This window comes from Zonotrichia leucophrys, chromosome 1A (genome assembly GCF_028769735.1).
Source record: "Zonotrichia leucophrys gambelii isolate GWCS_2022_RI chromosome 1A, RI_Zleu_2.0, whole genome shotgun sequence".
NCBI classification, from domain to species: Eukaryota; Metazoa; Chordata; class Aves; order Passeriformes; family Passerellidae; genus Zonotrichia; species Zonotrichia leucophrys.
The window spans coordinates 41,345,990-41,369,472 of record NC_088170.1 but is presented as its reverse complement, the minus strand read 5'-3'; the positions used below and the strand labels follow the sequence as shown (position 1 = coordinate 41,369,472).

Genomic DNA, 23,483 nt, shown 5'->3' with positions numbered 1-23,483 from the left:
CAGCCTTGGGAGAGTGCTCGTTTCTCTTCTTTCCTTGCTTTCTTTGTGACCACTAGTTAGGATTACAGCATTTTTTCCATGTACAAAACAAATGAAAATCATATAGTGAAGTCTTTATATAAAGCTAAACAGAGCGTTGCAGCTTTTAAATATTGTCAGCTTAGAAGAGCTGTGAAGTATTGATTCAGAGATGAAAAGAGGCACAACTACACCAGTTGCTCGATTTCTTTAGTTTCTTTCTTCAGAGCTCTAATTCGTTGCTGCACAAACTGCACTCAACCTGCTGCTTTGGACTTGGGTTTTTTTCTTAAACTGCCCCCTTGTTATGTAATGCTAAAAATCAGCCCTAGATTGTTTTTCTTGGCAATGCCATTCCAGTCATAAGACTGGTTTATGTCTTTAGGAAAAAAGAAAAAAAAAGAGAAAGGGAATGGAAAAGCTTGGCAGAGACTGCAGAAATCTGAAACATATTAGACAAAGTAAAGGTTCAGAAAAAACCAGTCACTTGCTTGCCTTGTAACAGTAACTCTCTTTATAAGGCAGTTTATAGCTAAGCACGAAAGCCGGGAGGAGGAGACGCAAAGCCTGTTTCATAAGCTGTCGCAAAACCATGCACGCAGCCAAATCTGGTCCTAGCATGGCCTTTCCACAAGAGTGGAATGCCTGCACTTTGAATAAGAGGGTGTGAGGTGCTGGGCTTGTTGACTTCCTTAAAAACCTTGAAAATTTCTCTGCAAGATTCCAAAGGAAATACATATTTGTAAAAAAAAATACAAACACACCAACAACTGGTTGTGTTGGCAATAATGAGAGAATACTGCCACTTTTTTTTTTTTTTTTTAATGGCTGTTTTTGGGTCCATCAAGCTTGCAGCACTCTGCCTTTCTTCTCCAGCTTTGTCACTCTCCAGCTCAGCAAGTGTACCCTGCTTCACAAAACTACTCAGTGTCCACATGCTGCAGTGGCTTCATCAGCTTCTCTTTCTGATTTCATCCTGGTCTGCCCAGTACCACTTCTTTTCCTCCTTCTCAGCCAAGAGTTTGGTGCTTTCTGTCTAACATATGACCATGAACTGTGATCTAGAATGATGGTAGTCCCTTGAAATGAATTACTACCCTATTTACCACTCAGAACAGTGCCCCTGTTCTAAATAAGTCCCAGCTGTTTTCATTGGGTTATTCTGCAGCACGAGGCCTTTCTGCAGGAGCATTTACACAGTGTTTTTTAGGAAGTTATGTGTCCAACAAAAGCAAGAGAGATTTTAAAAAGGAAATCGTGTGTTGGTCAAACTGCCCTTATGTCTGCTGCTTAGATGGTGAGCTGGTGGGATGTTGCACTGGACGTTTAACTGTGACCTTTGGCAGGAAGGAACCTGAAGCAAAGTGCTCAGTAGGACTGGAATGTCCGGAGGACAAAGTTCTTCATAAACAAACAAACCAACTGTCTTCTTTGGAAACCCTGCTGTCTTTCTGCTGAGCTTAGAGACTTCAGTATAAAGAGGGATTTAGATCCATACAGTGGGGGAGTTCTCAGTGACACAGCAAATTTTTCCCTTGTTTACTCCAATGAAAGCTAACTGTCCTCCTGCTGAAAAGAGAACCAAGGAGGCCTATGGCTCTGCACAGCTGTATGGGAACAACTCTGAAGATAAAACTAACAGTCTGCATAAACCCTTCTGCACCTGCAGGTGAAAAATAAACAGGCCATTTAGTCTATCAGTGTGTGCTGAATTGCCTGTGGAAAGCACTGAAAGCCTTAAAGGGCAACAAACCATCTCTGTAGTTCTTTCACAGGCTCCTTGGAGTTTGTGGGTTCGATTCTTGATCTCACTAATATTCCTGAACTCGTTGCTGCATTTCACAACTAAACCAACTTGGAGCCTGGACTGGAGCACAAGGTCAGCCCACAGGGACAGAACAGTGCTGGGCTTTCTAGAGTTCAGGTTTGTTGTCTGAAGAGGCCTTGTGCTTTCCCAAGCAATCTCTGCCTCTCCCCACTGCTTTCTCAAATATTATAAGAATACTTTGAGATCACGTGTCATAAATCTGCACAGGACTGACCTAACCCCTACATGTTCTGTGATCTTGCAGTGCATTCTGAGAATGGCCCAAGCCTATTTCAGGAAACTGCAAAGGAAACAAGGAGATAAGATATTTCTCCTCCATGAGCACAAACAGTCCTGGTTGACCATGGCAGCACCCTGCACAGGCTGCCAGAAGCAAGGAGACTTTCCTTGGTTTGTTGCTTATCTGTAAAATGAGTCTGTGGGGGGAAATGTGATAGTCCCAAGAGGAAAGAAGTGGGGTAGGATTAATTTAGTTTAATTTTAGACAGACTGAAATGAGGTGTTGAGTCTTTCCTGCTCTCTTGATTGTCAATGGGTAGAGAGAGGAATCACTAAAGTGTAATTCAGCCCACAAGTTGTAGGCAGCTATTTTAGGATGGGCTGAGTTGCTCTGGAGGTGTCTGTTCTTGGCATTTGACTAGAGAGGATGCCTAATTTCTGTGAATTGCCTATATTTTAGGTAGCTGAAGGTTAGGCAAGGTGTGACTCCCAGCTCTTGGTATCTAGTGCAGCCTCACAGGGGAGGGATAGAGGGAGGAACATCATGAACAGTTTTACAGGGTGAAGTTGTTTAAGCAGCAGGAACCAGCACAGGATTTGCCTGTGCATTTCTGAAGCAGTATGGGGGCTCCTAAGGGGAATGCTGACACAGATGGAAATAGAGCAGCACTAGCAGACATCACCATGTCATGCTTGCTAATACTTTATTCCCTGTTATTATGCTTCCAAAAATACACATTTGTGGGGACAGGAGAACTCTGAGGGTAGCAGTTAGGAGAGAGGCTAGCTTTATGGGTGAGTTTCTTCTGACTGGTCTAACAGCACTTCCAAGACATTTTGTATATCCAAAAATAATGCTCAAGGTATTGTTTTATTGAATAGTGGGCATCTGTAGAAGATTGCCCCTTGCCAAACTTTCTTTTTCCTTCCTTGAGAACCAAGGTCCTGCTGGTGAATTTTATTCAGTTATCAGAGGGTGTGGGAGGCCCTGACTTCCCCAGCATGGGTTCAGTCAGTGTGACAGTGGCTCCCATCAACGTGGATCACTGAGGGCTGAGTGGAAGTGCTTTTTGGGAGGCTTAGCATGCTTTCTTTAGCAGCCCTGACTGTGGTGGCCCTGATGGTAATGTGAACAGGAAATTAGGTCCAGGAGCTGAAAAACAAGCCCCAGTTCAGCATCACTGGCTCCTTCATAGGCAGTAATGTTGGGCTTGATAGCTTAGAAGACGTGAAAAGTGATGACCAACAGTCCTGTAGGAAGGACCTGAGCAGCTTCCCAGGGGAATGATTAGGGTAGCTCATAGGCCTGTGGGCAGCAGGAAGAAAGGGCTCCAAGTGTACCTGCTCACATGTAGACCTTATAACAGAGATGCCTAATTAGCCCAACATGAGCTCAGCACTGTGAGTGACTGATCCCTTGCACTGCCATGCACAGTGTGCAGCTCTCTGCAGTGTTGATAATGCACTGCCTGGAGGGACTGGGCAGCCCCAGCTGTTATCTTAGCTCGTTTTATTTGCTTAGATGCTGTTATCTGAGCTTCTTGGTGTGACACCCACTAGAAAGGGGTCTGGACACGTGACTTTTATTCTATGTGCCTTTCCTCACAGTACCCTTGGGAAGGAATAAACAAAAGTGTGCTGAGGGCTAAATAACTCATCCAAGGACAGACAGGATGCTTGTGCCAGAATCTAGATCTCCAGCTCTGTTGACTGGATTGGAAAATCTGAGTAGGTCATCTGATACCAAGAAAATTGCAGGGATAAAGCAGAGATTAGGTAAAGTTCACTTCTTCCATCTCCATTGAAAGACTTTGGCCACTTTGGTCATATTTCAAGCATGATCTATGAGTTTTTGTTGGTATAGTAGAATTAATTAAAAAAAAGTACTTTGCTTGCATATTAGCTGGGTATAGAAGAAAGGCTGGAAAATACAAACTCTTTAATGTATCTTTTACTGCACCCAGCAATGCTGTTACTGAGTTGTGACACTGTTACTAGATCATGCTGATTAGGGGAATCTAAGGAGAAAAAAAATTTACCTGGCTGACATTCCATAGATGCTCCAAAGATAATTTGGGTTATCAGCATAGCAGAATTAGTAGTAATTTTTTATGGTTTTATATTAAGTATTTGGGCCTAGCATAAACTCTGTTAAATTAACAGATGTTCTTCTACAAAGAAAAAGATTTGCTGTTTTTAAAGGAGGTAAGGGCATGGTGAAATACCCCAGAGTAATAGAAGACTTAAAGGAATAGAATGCAGCCTGGAGAAAAATACTACAGCTCAGGTGACACAGCAGTAAGGATCTATACCTCTGGGATTGTTTGGGATTTTTTGATCCTCTTTTGCCTAAATAATTAATATTTACTACTAAACTGAATATGCTGTCTGTCAGTAAAGATGAGAGAGAAAAGGATAGGCTGGGAAATGCCAGGAAACTGATTCTCTCTGACTTGTATTATTTCTTCTTTAACTTCTAAATATTGGCCATTTGTGGAGTGGGCAGGGAAAAAAGAGTGACTGAATGCTTTGAAAAGACAAAAAAATATTTAAAGACTAAATTCTCGGGAAAATAGTCCTCTGTGTTTCAAAAATAGGATATGTTTAATGGGTCCAATGTACACATGTAGTGGTTGTTTCATTGCTATGCAAAGATTTCATTATGCTGCTAACAGGTGGACATGAGTTTCTCTAGATTGCAGCAGTAAGGCCAGGTCAGATGGGGACATGTGCTAATTTCTGACTGAATCAACTGCCAGTGTATCTGTGGGCTCATGTTTCGATTAAACTGAGCTGGAAGAAAGATTATGAAGATGGAGGAGGAGTGCAGAGGAATTATGTATACATGATATTTTCTTTATGGCGCCCATCAGTATGGGACTAATTTTAGAAGATGGTGTAGAATTCCATGTCTGCATTCATTGAGTTAGAGAAACAGTAAGTCCTTGCTGAGGTCAGCAGGAGTTGCGTGTGCTCTGCGTTGGAGAAGGAGGTGTCTGGCTTGATGACTTAGATCAAGCGCCAAAGGTTTGAAACTCTTACAGCAACAACACTGGAAAATAGGGTAATTGTTTAAAAGAAAAACCCTTTAGTTTGGAGGAAATTGTTTAAATCACAGAGAGAGAAAGATTCCAAGCTTGAACTAATTTTATTTCTCCCTAATTTTGACCTTTATAGGGGAAAAAATGTTCAGGATGTTGGCAGAGTCTGCAGCATTGGCACTTTGTTCAGTCAGTGCCACTGGAACTAATATGAATGGGAGAAACTGGTCCCTGTGCTGAATTGCAATGGCTTATTAGCAGGTGTTTTTTCTGCTTTACCAGCAGATCTGGTAGGGAGACTTCCGTGAGTTCAGCCAGTGTCATTATTCCTTCACTCTTGTAAAAACCAGAAAATTTATTGCTTACCACCACAAACTAGGAATGTAGATTGTAAAAAACCTTAAGTGAAATTTGTCCTATGAAGATGACTTTTTATTCTTTCTCTAGATGTACAGGGGCTTCCAGATAATGCCACATGTTCAGTACATCTACACAGAAGCCTCTGAGAGTCTATGTGGAGTCAAGCTGGAGGTCAACAAGTACCAATATCTGATTACAGGTAATGAACTCTGTACTTCTCCATAAGCAAAACCTCTTCTGTTTTATACACACACCTGCTAAGGTCACGGGCAGTGGTGTAGATAGCTCTGTACACAATTTCCTAAGTGTTAAGATGGCCAACAGTATTCTGGTGTTCAGTACTCTACTCTGAGTGACTCTGAGAGTCACTTCACTCTCTAGATGTCCCTCTCTTTCCTAAAGTGTGTCTTATACCCAGACATGCTGTGACAAGTATGTTTTATGAGAGTTCATGGCTCTCAATTTATACCTGAGCTGGCATGTCTGTTACAGGGAACTGGGTGCTACTGGGCTGTGTCATAAATGGAAGGTTGTTTTTGGAATGAGCTGGAGAATGAGATGGGGGGATGCAGGGGGATGGACATGTGTCATTTGCCAAGTCTTGTTTTTAGGGAAGGTGTCAGTTAATTTGCTCTGTTGTTAGGAGGAGCTGGAGAGCATTACTAAACTGCATGTTGCTGGTGGTGCTCTCAGCTGGCACAACACTCCTGACTTTCAGAAGTGCTGTTATCTTGCTGGCCAGAGATTCCTGAACCAGTTAATAAAAAGAGAGCATTTGCTGAGCAGTGGCTGAAGCCAAACATATTGAGAGCATTAGCAATGTCAGGAAACGAGAGAAGTGCTTGAGCTGAGAAGTGCTAACTTGTGACCATGTGTCTGTTTTCAAGGCCGGGTGTATGAGGGGAAGGTTTACACTGGCCTGTGCAACTGGTATGAGAAATGGGACCGGCTGACTCTGTCGCAGCGCAAAGGACTGAACCACCGTTATCACCTGGGCTGTAGCTGCAAGGTAGGTGTGTCTCTAGGGTGGTGTTCAAGCCCAAGAACTCTGTTTCTCCTGGCTGGTAATACTCAATGATGCTGGAGAAGAGCCAGGAAGAGAAATGGAGGACAGCAATTTTTACAGAGAAGAAGTAAAGTTCATTTTCAGTGTTGAGACAGAGAAGAGACAATCAAATAAAACTGCAGAGTCTATGTCTTTAATACCCCGTTGGAGTTAATTGGGGTTGGGGAAGACTTTCAGAACCTATGCAGAATCATTTGCAGGTGAATGAAATCAGGTACCAAAGGCTTGGCAAGATATGCCCAGCTTTTTTCCTGTGTAAACATTTTGAGTACTTAAAACCCCACAGCCTGGCACTGGAACTAAGACTTTTGCATGTGGCGTCAGGCCTGCAAAAACATAGACATAAGCTCAACTTTTCTGCACCTGAAAAGCCCTTTTGACGACAGAATTAGCTGTGTGTGTGAAGCTAAGCACATGCTTACGTGCTTAAAGAACTGAGGCTGAATTTTGTATTAGTAAGCAAGGTTTGAGGCTGTGGAATTTTGAATCACTTGTCTCTGTTAAAAAGACATATTATATAATGTTGTTTTTACATGTAGCCTTACATGATTTCTCTTTCCAATTGCAGATTAGGCCCTGCTACTATTTGCCCTGCTTTGCCACCTCCAAGAATGAGTGCATTTGGACAGACATGCTCTCCAACTTCGGCCACTCGGGATATCAAGCAAAGCACTATGCCTGCATCCAGAGGGTGGAAGGCTACTGCAGCTGGTATAGAGGATGGGCACCTCCAGACAAAACGATAATCAATGCCACAGATCCCTGAGCAGCTTTCCCTTTTCTTATCTCCCCTCTCCCTTACTTGTGGCTGATCTTCCTTTGGACACTAACTCTTACCAGATCGTGATGATGACAATGAAATTAGTGCCTATTTTCATGCAAATTCTAGCACTTCGAACACTTAAAAAAGAAAAGGAAAAAAAAAGGAAAGGAAAGAAAAAAGTCTGTGCTACCTTACTGAATTTTTAATCACCTTTTCCATTTTTTGATACCACTCATTCTGATCAGACAACATATGGGAGCTTACTTTTGCACACCAGAGGGAAAAATGGGAGGGAAAAAAAAAGAAAAAAATAAAAAAAGATGGAGCTCTTGCTCTGTTACATGTATCATTAGCTGTAGCAATATAATCTCTATTTTTTTAGGAAAACAAAAATCTAAAAACTATGCCAATTAGGCACTGTATTCTTCTATGCGCTGGCTTCCCATCACCCCTCCTCACGCACTAAGTGCTGAAAATACATAGAAAAACCTATTTTAAGGGAAACAGATTTCATTAATCAGATTAATCAGGCAAATGAAGGAAAATGAAAAGAAACCCAGCCTAAACTATGGACAAGATGACATCCAAAAGAAATCCTCCTCTCTAGGAGAGATTGTCAATGTGATTGACTCCAGCAATGGGAGACTTTACCTGGTGTGTTTGACCACATCATCTGGTAAAAGCATTGTTGACTGACTGTCCTTGCTAATTCAGTCACAGTGCGAATGCAACAGCACATTTGGAGTTCTGGCTTTACCCAGAACAAAAGAGAGTATTTTGTATTCTTGTTGTTGTTGTTTCAAAAACAAAAAACCCATCCCCTATTTTCAGGGAGGTAAATGCAACTACAGCAGAGCATAAGAAAGGTTGTCCCATCCTGTTTTGAGCAGCATTGGCCCCTGAAATTTTTGCAGCTTAGCTTCAACAGGAAAACCAGCTTGTGAACACCCAAGACCAAACAGATGCAACAATAACAACTGTAAATCAATCATGTCCGAGAGGGAAAGGGGAGACTTGCTAGAACTCATATTATTAAAAAAATATTGCCAAAATAGTGTTTTGCTGAACTAAGATGTATATACACATAATGACATAAGCTATTTTTGACAGGATGTGGAATTTTTTTGGTGTTATAAACAAAAGAATGGTTTGATTGTGTTTTAAAGACAGAAATATTGACATTCCGAGTTGGTGAGTCGCTTTTAAGATATTGAAGCTCCAGTGTATCTGCAGTAGTGGCTACAGTCATTGTTTCCTCTGTAACTCCTTGCACCACGGTTCCTCCCCTGCAGCTACAATAGCTGCGTTTGTTTATATGGTGAAAGGAAGTGTGTGTGTGGGCTAGGCAAGGAAAAGTGGTCTTCTAATAAGTGTTGTCTGGGATCATAAAATTTTCAGCTGCCCGGAGGATTCCTTCTGTGTCAAGTGCTGTGTTTCCCCCTAGGCACTGTTAAGCATAGCCCTGTGCATGTGCTCATACCATGTCCTGCAGTCATGTGGGAGGAGAAGCCTTACTGTCTTGTGCTTTGCTGTTGACTGGAGAAGTTTTTTTCATTATATTTTGGTTTTTTATTATTAAGAAAACTATAATATAATTTTTCTTATCAAATAAAAGTATTTTAAGTTTTAATGATGGTGAAGAAGGGGTGCTGACAAAATGGGTGACTTAAGTTTTGGATGGGGAGGGCTTGGGCAGGGAGAAGATTGTGCTTAACTTCATTTTTGTATTATTATGATTATTTATCTTAAGTTTTGATATATCTTCCATTCATTCCACTTAGAAAGCAGAGCTGCCATGAGCAGGAAAAAGTTGTAGCAGTGATCCGGCTTGGGGCAATACAGCATTTTACAATCAGTGACCTCAATTACTGGAGGGTTGTTTAGAACCACTTTGCCAAATGGAAAAGAATGGGTGTCTGAGATGGGCCCTGATGTGTTTTTAAGTTCCTTGCGTGCTACCAGAGCTCTGCCAGATGTACGCCCTCTGAAACACCCAATTTGCTGGATGACTTGTTGCAGCAAAAAGCTTCATTTTTAGCATGAACTCTGAAGGGCATTTTCACAGAATTGCTGTAAGAAGTGCCCGGGTCTGCCACATATATTTTTTTTCCCAGCAGCTCTGAGTGGCAATGCAGCACAAAACACATTAAAAGTCTATTTAGATTTGGAACATTTCTCAGAAGTCCTCTTCCCTGTGACTACTCCTAAATAATGGGCTGGAGATGAGAGGGAGAGTAGGGTGCTTCATGACACCTGTCACAGGACCAGGTGGTGGTTCAGAAAATTGTTCCTTTTGGCAAAATATGGGTTTGGGCTTTGGGCTCAGTGGAACAATCTCTGTTTGATTTTTGCATGGCTGACAAAATCTGTGAGGGTCACTGGGGGCAGAATGGAGCCGCCCTCAGTGTCTGCGTTGTTTGGAGTCGGCATTGCAGGATGTGGCCCTCCTCAAGCTCAAGGTGACTTGGCAAAGCCAGTGTCTCTTTGAGCTGCAGCCACTTCTCACAGCTTTGGAAGGCTAAACAATAATGCCCCTTGATGCAGTAAAGTGTTGATCTGAGTTTTCATTAAACTGCAGCTCTGCATATTTTACCTGTCACTGATTCATTTAGCTAGCTGAGACATCACAGTATTGCACTCAAATTATTGTGAAAATATTTGCGTTCTAATACTATGAGGACTTGTGTCCCTATGTAGGATATAATGTAGCTATGTGCTTTGTAAACAACAAAACAGTAGATGCATTACCAGAAAGTGAAGCATATTCCCACTTTGTTTTGCAGACAGTAAAATGTTTCTGAGGTGCAGACAGCTAGACTGGCAAGGGCAGAGGTTTGATGGCAAATCTTTGCCCTTGCTGTGTAAAGAAACAGTTGTTAAGGCTTCTCAAAATGTGAAGCCAAAAGGAGGGGGAAGAATCCAATGAAAATACATTTCTTTTGGGAAGCTTCTTTATTTTGTTTCTGTGGATGCTATCAGGAACATGCATTTCTGGGGCTTGTGCTTGCATTAAGGACCTGCCTGAAGGCACTTCTGAAGTAGAAGCCATTACATGGATTGAAGAGGCTCTAAATTGAACTCAAAGACTTCTTCCTTTCTGTCAGCTCTCCTTTCTTCTGCCTTGCTAAGTCACTTCTGCCTGCCAATGGAGATGCCCAGGATTACACACACAGTCCCTGCCACCATGCTTTAGACACACAAACATTATTAAAAATACTTTTAAAAGTGCATAGCTAATATCTAGACTGAAGCTGTTCAGTTTCTTATCCATATTTTTTCCCTTACTTGCTGTAGAGTGTTTTCCCCTTTAATATGACAAAAATAGATATTGAAGGTTTGGGAAAGGTTAGATTCTATTTGCCTTTTCCAAAATGGAGAGGGTAGAGAGTAGGAGGAGATCTGTGCATGGAGTTTCTTAAATAAAGTCCTCTTGTGGGAGGCTTCTACCTCTCCTGTATGGGGAAAAAATTTGCCATTTTTAAGTCTCATGTTTTGAAGAGTTATCTGGCCCTTGAGGTAGAACTATTCTAAAACATAAATCTATCATTGTATCCCATTTATACTTGTCAGAGTGAAATGCTGATGGGAAACATACTGTTGTGTTTTTATAGTAAAGACTGTTGGAAATAAAGGCCTCCATGAGAACAAGTTTCTATCCTTGCAGGTGTCTCTGAAAATACTGCTTGCTTATAATGTGTTTTACAGCTTCAAAGGACAGAACAGAATTTAGGGAACTGCAAAAAGTTTTAGTTTTTTTTAGAGTAAGTGACTTCTGGGGCTACCAGTCTTGAGAAAAAACATAAAAAACCCACTAAACATTTGCTGCTGTTTTACTTGTACTGGCTTCTCCTTCTCTCTGGCACTGTCCTTCCTTCATAGAGCCACTCTGCTGTTCCTGATAGTCATGGAAACTTGGGGAGAGAAACAAACCCATGTGAAAAATCTTGTCCAGAAGGAATGTATTTGTTGCTAAATTTTCTAGCACTGTTTACAGATTTCCTCCATGTTATTTATAAATTTTATATTCAGTGAATGTATATTGTCTTTTAAGGTAATGTTGCATAATGTTCACTTTTTATAGTGTCCTTTTATTCTAAACAGTAAAGTGGTTTTATTTCTATCACAGACATTCTGTCTCTGCTTCACTTATATTAGTTCTTGTCGACTTCAAATATACACAAATGGATTTGCAACTGGATTTCTTAATTTCCTTCCCCTTCCTGATACCCTTTTATTGGTCCCAAAGGAGATATTCCACCTCTGGTAATTCTTGTGCTTTGGCAAAGATCCCTTCAGGAATCCCCCCTCTTTTTAAGAGCTTGTTCTCTCTAAGAATTGTTATTGTGGTCATAAGCCCAGGAGAGGCGAAAAATCCATTTTGAAGTTAATGACTCCCAGTTGTTAATTGGCCATAGGAGGTCAGTACAGAGCAAGGCACTCATTAGGGCTGGCTGTAGCACCAGTAGGTCCTTGGAAGAACACTTACCAGATTGCTCTTATTTCCAGAAAACTGAACATTATGGGGAGGTCTGAAAGGTGCATGCCCATGGCAAAGGGAAGAGAAGTTCATCTTCTCTGTTGTGAAATGTCAGAATCTTGTGTCCTCTCTTTAGGCTTACTGTTTAAGGCTGATTTAAAGTCCCCTGTTCTCGTGAGAAGGAAGCTTCAGAAAAAGCATTTTCAGATAAGTTAAAATGCTCACAAAAATGACCTACTGTTAGAAACCTCCTATATCTCACTTTTTACTCTTGGAAAGTCTAGTCTCTACAGAGATGAAGGAATGAAAGAGGTCTTTGAATCTGTTCTCTGCTTAATCCAAAGGTTTAGAAAGTAGACTCTGGAAAAATTTGGATATAGAAGGATGAGGGTCTCTGGTGTGAGAATTTAAGTGCTTAAAGTGTGTCACATTGCGGAGAGGTAAAACCATAGCACTCATTATAAACACTTCCAGGGGGTGACCCATCAAAGAAACACAGTGAGTTTTATGAGTGCTCACTGGTGCAGCTTGGAAATACCTCCAGGAGAGTGAAGAGAAAGAGTGGTAAAAGAGGATCAGTATATTCCTATCTGACAAATGGAAAAGCTGATGCACAGTGGAGAAGCAACTTCCACAGGTGTTTGGTGATGACTGTAATGCAGCATGCCTGGTGTAGGCACTTGACCTCTCAGACCCAGGATGCTGTGAAGATGCTCCCAGAAAAGATATTTCTAAGTTGTGAAGATTCATTCTGTGAGGCAGAGCACCCCTGTCACCTGGGAAGGGCTGACCTGAACTTGCCCAAGTGGATTGTTGCTCTGTAAATTGTTGGGAAGTGACTGATTTAAACCAGATTACCAGATTACAGCAGTAGTGTTTGTGTTCATATGAGATTACCCACAGTTTAAAAGGCTTCCTGTACCCTTTTGGAAGTAAGCAAGCATCTCCAAGTAGGTCATTAGTTACAAAAATGGAAAATAAGTGAAATTAAGATCAGTGCTAAACCAATCTACTTTGCTGGTGCCAAATATATCTACATCTGCAGAACCAAGAATCAGATAGCCAGACAAGAAAAATGTGCTAAAAGTGCTAACTTATTTGCAATGGTAACCTTTATCAAGTCTTCAAAAAATACTGTTCCTGAAATGGTGGTCCAAGTCACAACCTTCCTGAAGTATTACTTACATCACAAAACCGTCTTCATAAATCATTAGTAATTAAATGCAACAGCTATGTGACTACTTATCTTATAAATGTGGAAAACACTGTCACATTGTTTAAGGACTATCCATTTCTTTATGTCTTAAATGATAATATAACTTCATGACTGTACTTACCTCCACAATGTGCCTGTGAAGCATGGAAGTGCCATAGTCTACACAGCACTTCCATGGTAGATAGAGAGAGTACTGGAACAGAGAGGTGAAGGACTGGCATTTCAAAATACTTGAGTACCTAGCAGGCAGCAGTGGGATTTTTCACAAGAAACTAGAGGATCATGTATCTACACCCTATTTTGTGTTGTGGCTGGCCCACAGTTGCAACAAGCATGTGAGAAAAGATGGGGTTGAATATTTTTAAGCCTTAGTTTGTCATCTCAACAACCCTCGTGTTCAGGCTGGCAGTGCTGCTTGGGTTCACAGTCAAGCCTGGGAAATTAGCTCAGCCAGCCAGTGGTCACAGAAGGGGTCATGGTTCATACAGGGTTTCATCAAAGCCTCAGCCATGTAGGAAGAGCCACTAATTCATGGATGTACATTGGGAGCAAAAACTCACAAAGGACTAGTCTTTCCTTTAACACAGGGAAAAAAAGAGCCATGACCAGCTGTAAACAAAGCCCCTCTCTTTGCCATGTTCTCCAGGACTAAAGGCACCTCTGCAGATTTCTTTGGAAGGTGCCCTGAGAGTTTGGTACAGTGCCCAGCAGTCACACAGGGCACTGAGTGTTCAGCTGTTGACAGAAAGACCAGACCCCAAAGCACTGTGCAAAGAAAACATGAGAAGCTGAAACAAACTCTTTTAAGAACTCCAGGTTACTCTGAGTACCTTCAGGTTGATAAATGTTTCATGGATGGTGAGCACGTGACAGACCAAGCAAACTAACACTGTGAAACAAACATCTCTTAGGACCCATGTTCCAAATTGTCAGAATATTTTTAAACAATTCCATGAGCAGGGAAAATCCACTTTATCTGAATAGAGTGATTTTTTCCTCTAAGGGATGAGCTTTTTGTTGACGGTGTTTTAAAATGGAATTCTGCTTTAGTTTTGAGCCTTTGAGCCTCTTTGTACATTTTTTCAAGGTCCTTACGTGACCTAGGGGAGGGCTGGGCAAGAAAGGAAAGAGGTTCCCAAGGAGTGCCTTTTGCATAGCACTTTTTAGCTAGTATTTTTCTGTAAGCAAAATTCAGACTCTTCCCAGCATTCCTGCCACTATTTCCTGGGTCCAGCTTGCATCTGTTGTCTCCACCTCATCCATAGTGGCATCAGAAGAAAGCAAAGTTACTCACCATCTGCTTATGGCTTGGGAAGAATGTTTGCTCCACCAAGGGGAACTTCTCAGGGCCCAGCGAGTTGAAGATTTTAATGAGCTGAGAGAACTTGGGGTGAGGGAGAGGGAACAAAAAACAGACACAGTGGATGTCAGTGACTCATTGTGCAACAGGCAAATGCTTGCAAAATGTTCTGATAGTGGTGAAGGAGGTGAGAGAAATGTTATCATGTCTTTCCCACCTTGCTTTCTTGACCTGAGAGCAGCAAGAAAATATGATGCTGCTGTATTTATTCATGGCCAAGCCAGCCTATGTACGCAAACCTGGACTAAGGGAGCACAGAAGGGATTCAAGAGACAGAAGGGAATCAGTTTGCATTTACTTAGAGATTTACTATGGATAAGATTTGCATTCAAAATGCAACTGGGGAGAGGAGCCTTTCTTAGTAGAGGATAGAGCCAGGAAATCAGTGCCACTGCTCCCATCAGAGACCAAATAAACCAAAGCTGTCCCTTGGATCTCTTCCTCACAACCAAATCCAAGCAAGGCACTTTGTGCTGGAGGGCAGGAGAGCTGCTAAGGGACAGCGATTACAAGAGGGTTTGAGTGTCAGACCAAGGGAGTAGAGTCCACTGTTAACCAGAACTGACATTTATTGTGAACCAAGGGCCCCCAACAGCCCTTCATGAATGATGGGAGAGACGGGTTCATATGCCTGTCCTGTCTCTGTCCCATCTACCATGAGGTCTGAGGGAGGCCCCACTCTGTGAGGGCAGTATCTAGAGAGCAGTATGACATCAATGGGGACATCAGCCACTCCAGCATTTCAGACACAAGGAAGAACATTTGTCATTGTCCCCACCCATCAGCATGAACTTCACCATCATCACCACTATCACCATTATAAACCCTTTTACTCTGCAGGGTTGTGCCCAGCCAGACCCAAAGCTCCCCATGGTAGGACTGAGTTTTTATTTCTGTTCAGGTTCCAAAACCCTGAGAGAAGTGTAACACATCACAGCAAATTCCTGCTCCACTTCAGCCATCTGTGAAGCAAGCAGACCATTTTGTACGTTCTCTGCAGTCTCCCTGTTCAATCCATCATTCATCACACAGAGAAAAAAAATCAAAACTATAAGGGGGAAACCTAATAACCATGACAGAAAATGTTTCTAAAGTAGGGTTCATATGCCAAAGAGAGTAAGAGTGATGCATATCCCAGAATCTCAGGAGGAGCTTAGACACAGCCCTGCGACCACAGTGCTGAACTGGCATGACTGTTGGAGAAGTGGTTGGACTGGCAGCCACACAAGAGAATAAAGTGTTTGGGAATTGGTTCCTGCTGAGCTGGTAGGTAGATCTGAGTTCTCCATTGAGTCCTATTCACAGTGTAGTTTATAAATTGAATTCAGTTTCCAATCCCCTCAGAATCAGGCAAAATCAAGTTAATTAATAAAGGTCTCCACCTTGGGCCAAGCAAGGACAGATTTTAAGTCTTTGCATGTGTTTCTCAAGTTGCCCATCAAAGGTAGGGATGTATTAATCTTGAAGGAGATCTCTGTGTCACTTAAGGGAAGGAAACAGACATCTAGGGAAGAAGGGAAAGAAAAGAAAGCTCCCTTTCTTCACAATAGCACTAGCAGCTTAGTCTTGCATGTTCTGAGCACTTCTGGGCAACAGCTGGAGCCAGTAAATGCACCAAATCACAACACCAAGGTTACACTGCAGATAGAGAGAGGTACTGAGGATGTTTTCTGCTGAATAGCCCTGTTAAGCCTTCTCACCTGATTACTGGGCTAGTCTAAGGGCTCCAAAAGAATTGCTACATAAGTAGTGGAAACTTAATTTGCTGGTGGAGAAGAACAACCCCTTTGAGAGTTAAATCTTGGCATGCAGTCACTGTGAAAAAAAATTAGGCTGCAAGGTGTGTGCCAGAACCAGGCCAAATGCTGAAGAGGCAGCTGCCAGCAGATTTGCAGACAAATGCAAAGAATCCTTTTCCTAATCTCGTAGTTCAAAACACAGCATTTAAAGAAAATCCAGGAAACATCAAGAGGCAGCATATCCCATCACTAACACCACCACCACCCTCACATGCATCAGCAGATAAGAGGAAAAACTCCCAATGCAGAATAATTATTGTTGGCAAGGAGGGTATTGATGTTGTGAAAGGAGGACAGCTTGCTTCTCTCAACTACTTGCACTAGCCTTGCACATTCTAGAAAAGAAAAATAAAGCCCTGTTTTGACTAGCAAGGTGAGCAAACAGGGCTTAAAAGTTAAACACAATGAGCCAGAGACAGAGAGAGAAGGAAAAACACTCTGGCTGAGAACAGCCCATGCCCCTTGCTGTGTGTGCACGCAGCCCTGGTGAACCATGGACACTGTGATGTTGAGGCAATGTACAGTTATCCTGGGAAAACAGCTCAAACAAAATAACTGGAACAACTGTGCAGCTGATAGACAATGTTCTGACTTGCTCCTTTTGAAGCATAAGCTCTTGGCTGTTGCTGAAATAGCGAGTGTTTCAGATGAGAGATTCAGACATCTGGGACCAAGCCTGCAAAAAGGTCTGACTTTGGTATTGCCCCTCATGGGACAGTTCCCTCCCATTTTCTCTTTTTTTACCAGTTATTAGGGACAGGATGTTGACAAAGAGACTCCCATGTTAAGTGGTGCAGCAGCCTCTGAGATACCTGATAACAGAGCTCAAGTAACATCTCCCCATGCAGATGGGTAGGAATGTTGTTGTCAGCAGCTCTGCTAGATATAACCACACCTTCCACATGCTGGCGGCAGTTCTGGCTTTCTGTCCTTCCACTGGTTTTAGTGAGATTGCATCCAGACCACAGATAACACATGGGGGAAGGCAGAGCCTGGTTTAAGGTACCTGGAACATGCAGGCAAGGGAAACGCCTTGGCCTGACTGTTTGGAGAACAGCTACATGCAGGGAGTCTTTACAGAGAAATAAAAAGTTCCATTCAGAGCATCTTAAGGCCTTTCACACATTTTGAAAGTGCCTAGGTCATCAGGGAGCCTGTATCCCTTGACAGTCAATAATAGTTTGGCTAGGAGTCCCTGGACTCAGGAGGGGACTGTCATGTTTTCTGCTGCCTTACAGATGCAGAATTTGCTTTGCAATTACAGACATTACCTGCATGCAGTGTGACTACTACTCTGAGCATTCTTCCCACTGTAATTTGGACTGCAACTTAGAATTCTAACACAGAAATTACTATTGGTCCTTGAAGCATTGTGTTTAGTGTGCTTGTAGTATTATTTCTCAATTGTTCTGAAATCATCTTAGATTTCTTAGATGTTTCTCTCAGAATGTGAGACTCCTTAAATACTTTTTTCTTTTCTCTCATAAACATCTAATTCAAACTGTGCCTGTTTTAATCTTAAAAGAAATTTTTGTATTGCAGAACTGGAAACCTGGCAAACGTCATTAAAAATGGGGCTTCATGTTTGAGTAAACTCAAAACCAAACTCAGCTGATTGTAATTAGAGTTGCTGAGAATAAAACATGGTTGCAAACTGCCAAGGAAAAACAGTCTCAATTTCATCCCCCTCCACAAAATCATAATCATTTCTATGAAATGGAACCGTTTTTGGAGAAAATAAAAAATGAGAGTGAAAAGCACATTTCCCAGGGGTATTTAATTTCATTTCTTCATGCATCCAACTGTTTTCTAGATCCAAAAAGTTTCCAGTAATCTTTGTTATGCAGATCCCTCATTTCAAGATGCTTGTTTTGCAATCAAAGTGGAACGTGCACCGAAGTATCCCTATCTCTCACTTCCCAGCTATCACAAAAACAAAATCTTCTGATTCTGCTGCCAGTGAAGCTTTTTGCCCTCCAATACCCCACTGCAATCTCTCCATGAGCTTAAGTACCTTCTGAACGTTGCTCATTCAATGCAATCTTAGGTTGCTGAGCACGATACAATCACTGGTTTGGGGGTGATGGGTGTGCAGGGGCAGAAAGGAAAGGAGACACTCTGAAAACCTGTTTAAATTGTTTGCAAGTGGTTTCCTTGACTCCTCTGGGAAGTCTGTCTGTGCCAGCTGTATTCCCTGTGAGGAAAGCATGGCACAACCAGACCCAGAGCAGCTAGAGCCAAGCTGCTGGCAGTGCCAAGTTCTCCCACACTGCCTTTCCAGCGCTGCTTTTTTTTTTCTTCCTTTTTTTAATGTGCTAAGTTTGTTTGTTTCCTTTTATTTTAGATGCCTAAATATAGGCCTTTCGCATCCTGAGGCCCCTTCTCACCATCAGAAACATAATTACAAGGCATGAGTTGCAAAGTGTCAACTAAGCCCTGACTGACTTGACCCCAAAATCAAATGGAATGGACCACATGGCAGTGTAAATGTGGAGGCTTTTTGTCTGGTCATCAGGGCTAATGCACTTGTGTGTAGGACCAGCTGTCAGAAACAGTGTGGAGGTGTGGTACTGAGCCTGGAACTGAAAAATCAAATGGAAACAGGTCAAATGTACATTGACCACTTATACAGTGATGGCAAAATGAGATTGTTCTCACTACCCTGATTATTGCGTGACAGCATTTTTGGAAAAGACAAGATCTTTCTTTTGGTCTCAACAAACCCCAAAAATGTTGTAAAAGGGGTGAAAACTGAAAAGACTGTGTTTATTACACCGGTACCATTTTAGTAAGAAATCACTTAAATCCAACACTGCCCAGTCATGGAAATAAAAGTTTGAGGCCTCATCTGGACTTGAGCTACCAACCAACACACTGAGGACCACTAGGATATTTATTCCAAGGAGAAAAGCAACAATAAAACCCCACTTAATTAGGTGATGAGGAAGATAGCTATCATTTGCTATAAAAATTCCATCTCACCCCAAGCTCAATTTGTTCAATGAGTAAGGGAATTCCTGAAAACGCATCTAAAAGTTTTCCATGGAAAACTTTCATATTGGAAAGCCCCACCTCCTTCTCACATCCATATAGCTGTAGTTTGCTGCTTTGAAGAATGCAGGGAAATTTCCATTCTGGAAGCATCAGTGATCAGAGAACACATTTTGGGACAAAACTGCTTGGAAAACACATACAAGAATTCCAAAATGGTATCAGGATCTGACTTCCTCCTGCAGGTGCTGCCATGGAGAGCCTTACTCTTGTGGCTCATGGCCAAATTATCTCTCCAACACTCCTGCTTCTGCAGCTACAGCTGCCTTGGGGCTGGTCATAGAAGTTGTCTGGGGATTTGGGGCTGAGAAAATCTAATGATAATATCTTTCAAGGTTTTCTGAGATTCTCATGTGAACTTGACAAAATTTAAAGAATGGGCGAAGGGATCTTCCAGTGCAAAATATCAAAACATTGCCCTGCCCTCATCAGGAGCTGACCCAGCCTAAGTCTTTGCAAGGTTCAATGTTTCAGGTTCAATGAACCAACACTTTATGATAATACTGCATTTTGTTCTGAGACTGTTGCGAAACTACATGTATGGTGATTTGACCCTGATGGACTGATTTTCTCTACTTCTTCCCATGTGGGTCCTTCCCACCCCTTACAAGAAATTTAGGTGCTGCTGCACTATCAGCTCTTGGTGATCCTTTTGAGTCTGGGACAAGGGAAACATCCTGCTCAGGGTGCAGAAATAGCATCTTGATAAAGAAGTAGTGCTGGTAGGTTTTCTCCTCCAACGACCCCCACCTGGATTCCTAAGGTTGTTTAGATTTTAACCTAAAGAGACCAGCTCCTTTGAAACTCCCGGAAGGTGAGCTGGGCTTTCTGCTGGTGCCAGAGGTCTCATGTGCAGTGTTGGCACGCAGCAGAGCTGGCTCATCACTTACCACCCAGGGCTTGCTGCAGAAGTTGTAGATGGAGTGGAGGGAGTTGACGGTGTGGACGCCGCCGTACTGCAGGCCGATGATGAGGCTGCGGAAGTCTTCCCCCAGGGCCATGCTGTAGGCGTGCTGGCGGATCAGCACAAAATCCGGCTTGAAGGACCTGGAAGAGACGAGGAGAATGGTGTTTTACTTTAAAATGCTCCAGAAGCACTTCTAACCACTCCGTGTTTCTTTTCCATCCTTCCCTTTTCTTTTCACGAATGCGTGTTGCTCTTCTCTAGGGCCTCTCAGGGCGTATTGATTGTGTTATAATGTAACAAACCCTACAAAACCCCCTAGTCATTTAAAAAAAAAGGAAAAATCCAACGTAGCTGCAAGTGTGAGAGCATAGAAACAGGCCAAACAGATTTTCTGCAGTTTCCATGTCACTCAGGCATGCACAGGAACAAGCCACAAGCAGAGCCAAGGGTCATAAATTCACTGGTGGGGGGATTCTCTTTTCTTTCTAAAAGCTTGGCCGTACTTGGCAAGCTCTTTGCAATGTGCAACGCAGATGAGGGAGCAAGTTTGTTTCCTGACGATTGAGCTCCGTATTGAAGCAATGCCCAGTGGGTGGGAAGATCATAAGGGATTTCAAAAAGCTCTCGTACACATCCATACATTGACACACATTCCCCCTTTAATGAGTTTACTACGTACACAGCACATCCCAGGCTCTTATGGCTGTGAGTCAACAAGTGAAGGGCAGGCATGGCAATGAAATTAATCAAATGAGCAGAGCCCCTCGTGCGCTGCTGTGACTCATGGCATGGGCTTCCAGAATATTATTTAGCAAGAGTGGAGCTTGGACTCCTATGGTTCAACAGCAGCAGCCCTCAGCTAATGCACAGGAAGGTGAGGCCCTTTCTAGGTAAGCCAACAAGCAATGGATTATCTTTCAAGCAGCCAGGTTTTATTCCTTGCTGACACTCTGTCTTCAAAGCCATTCAAAAATATCTGGAAACAGCAGTTGGAAAGAAATGGTTCCCAAAATGGAGCCCAACAGTTCATTCTCGAAGGAAGGGGCTTTTCCACGGAAAGAAGGGATTATTTTACAAGTTAACAGAGGTTGCATCAAGGACATTGAAAAACTTCCATGCTGTATTAAAGATTTTCAGAGAAATGAGCTCTGTAACCAGGTCCCATTACCTCACCAGCCTCGAACATTTTCCTTGCTAAGAGACTATAATTTCTATCCTTTGGATGTATGAGCTGGAAATACTTTGGGTTTATAGCCCCTATTTATATTTCCATCATTCTGGCAGGGAAATGTGAGATGGTGACTCTGGGCCAGATTGTGGCAACAAACACTGTACACAAACCCCAGCACAGCTTTGTTGTTTTAAAGCTGTTCATTTTGTTTGTTGACCTTGGACTTTTGTTATCACCCGCCTGAGACACGGTGAGGAGCAGGCTCAGCTTTTGTGATGCAAGAGGCCAAGCTGTAGAAATGTTGTGATTCCCTCCCATGGAGGTTTTTTAAACCCAGGCATGTTCCCTAATGTACTTGGCACCAAAGGTGGTGCTCTCCTCCAGCAGCAAGATGCATAATGAGCACCATGAGGGCTGTGCTATCGCTGTGCAGCTGATTCATGGACCTCCCTGGTATCAATGGGGATGAGGCAAGTGGTGACCCCCGCTGAGAAACAGCGAGTGAGTACGAATTTTGGAAAGTCCGAGCTGCTCCATTCTGCTGGACTTGCTGTGTAGAAAGCACCCTGGAGGCAGGCACAGGTCCCCAAGAAGGATTAACCAGCTACTTAGGACCAGGGCTCAGTATCTGTGCTGAGTTACTGAACAGCTGTGGTGCCTGGAGAGGCAGGAGCTCTGGGCATGTCTCTTCATGCAGCTTTCTGAGAGGGGGAGGACACAGAGTGGCTGGGAAACTGCCTTCATTTGCTTTACTTTTGCCAGCCAAAATCTCAGGAAAAAAGCTCTTGTCTTTTCAGATCTTGGCAAAGAAAGAGTTTCTCCACTTAGAGGATGGACACAAGAATACAGAATTAATGTAGAAAAGCCTATTCTCAAACTCTGTGTCCTGTAGGAAGGCAAGGCACTCTCTCATGCAGCAGATGAGGAGTGAATCTCTAAAGCGAAGGTGGACACTGAATCCCTGTTTTGAGCTGTGGAACAATGTGAATGTTCCCATGGATACTGAGAACAAGGCAGTGGAGTGCCAGGCCTGGGACTAGCTCAGAATAAACACCAGCTGAAGAGCAGCAGAGCCTGTACAGAGAAACGGAGACCAATGGCAAAATTAATAACAATCAATAACATCTCTGTGCAGAAAGCAGCTCCCCAGCCTGCTTTGGGGTAGAGAAGATAATGACAACAATTCCTGCTGGGAGGTTTCATGCCTTAAAGAGATCTCCTATTTCTTATTTCTGCATAGAGCCATAACTCTGGCTTGCTTCCTGGTCCTTCAGCTTTTCTCACTGAAGCACAAAGAGATTCCAGGGCATGAAGAAAGAACACAGAAGAATGCACTATTTGCATCAGAAATAGCGTGATTAACACATTAGATCGTCTCCCTGTGCTGAGCACTGGTGAGGCCACACCTCGAATCCTGTGTTCAGTGTTGGGTCCCTCACTGAAAGAAAGACATGAGGTGCTGGAACGTGTTGTGGTGAGGTGGAGATTGGCCTCCTCGCCCAGGTAACAAGCTATAGGACAAGAGGGAGAGGAAGAACAATGGCCTCAGGTTGTGCCAGGAGAGCTTTAGTGGATATCAGGAAAAATTTCTTCATGAAAAGGGTTATCAAACATTGAGAAGGGTTATCAAACATTGAGACAGTCTGCCCAGGGAAGTAGTTGAGTCACCACCCCTTGAACTGTCCAAAGGGTGTGTGGATATGGCACTTAGGGGTGTGATTTAGTGGTGAAAATGGCAGTGCTCATTAATGGGGGATCAATGCTCTTAGAGTTCTTTCCCAGCCAATTCTGTGATTGTCAAAATACTTCTGTGTGACCCCTTCTGCAGTGCATAATCATTTGCAGGCAAAGGGTGCTTTATATTTCAGCACCATGATGGGTGAGAGGGCTTTTTTCTGGTGTAGTTGGAGAAGGATGGGCTCTCCTGCTCTCTTTTTAGAAGACTGACAGTCTTACTAGAACTTTGCCCTTTGGGACAGTAGATCTTCTCAGGACACTGAAGGTGACATCCTCACTTCAGGTTCTGGCTACCCTCCGTTATTCTAGGAGATTTCATTCAGCTTTCAGATACTTCCCAGGGATCAAGACACTCTGACTAAATTCCCTTCCAAAGCCTTTCCTATCTGGCACGACAAAGAGAAGAAGAGAACTGCATAATTTAGCAAAATGATACAAAAAGTTTTGCATTACTGGCAATTAATGAAGCC

At 42.7% G+C, this 23,483-nt stretch overlaps 2 protein-coding genes across 3 annotated transcripts in view; one reads left to right on the top strand and one right to left on the bottom strand.

The window, feature by feature from the left end:
- TIMP3 (TIMP metallopeptidase inhibitor 3) overlaps positions 1 to 8,537 on the top strand; it is a 34,519-nt gene extending 25,982 nt beyond the window's left edge. The window contains exons 3-5 of the mRNA XM_064702501.1: positions 5,554 to 5,665; positions 6,354 to 6,475; positions 7,101 to 8,537. Of these exons, the coding sequence (XP_064558571.1) occupies positions 5,554 to 5,665; positions 6,354 to 6,475; positions 7,101 to 7,298 (432 nt within the window). The 3' untranslated portion in view covers positions 7,299 to 8,537. The remainder of the gene's footprint in view (positions 1 to 5,553; positions 5,666 to 6,353; positions 6,476 to 7,100) is intronic.
- The window catches only part of SYN3 (synapsin III), a 183,756-nt gene that overhangs the window by 110,576 nt on the left and 49,697 nt on the right, over positions 1 to 23,483 (bottom strand). For both annotated transcript variants that reach the window (XM_064702503.1, XM_064702502.1), the window contains 2 exons: positions 20,089 to 20,245; positions 14,283 to 14,372 (listed from right to left, as the gene is read on the bottom strand). In XM_064702503.1, the coding sequence (XP_064558573.1) occupies positions 14,283 to 14,372; positions 20,089 to 20,245 (247 nt within the window). The remainder of the gene's footprint in view (positions 1 to 14,282; positions 14,373 to 20,088; positions 20,246 to 23,483) is intronic.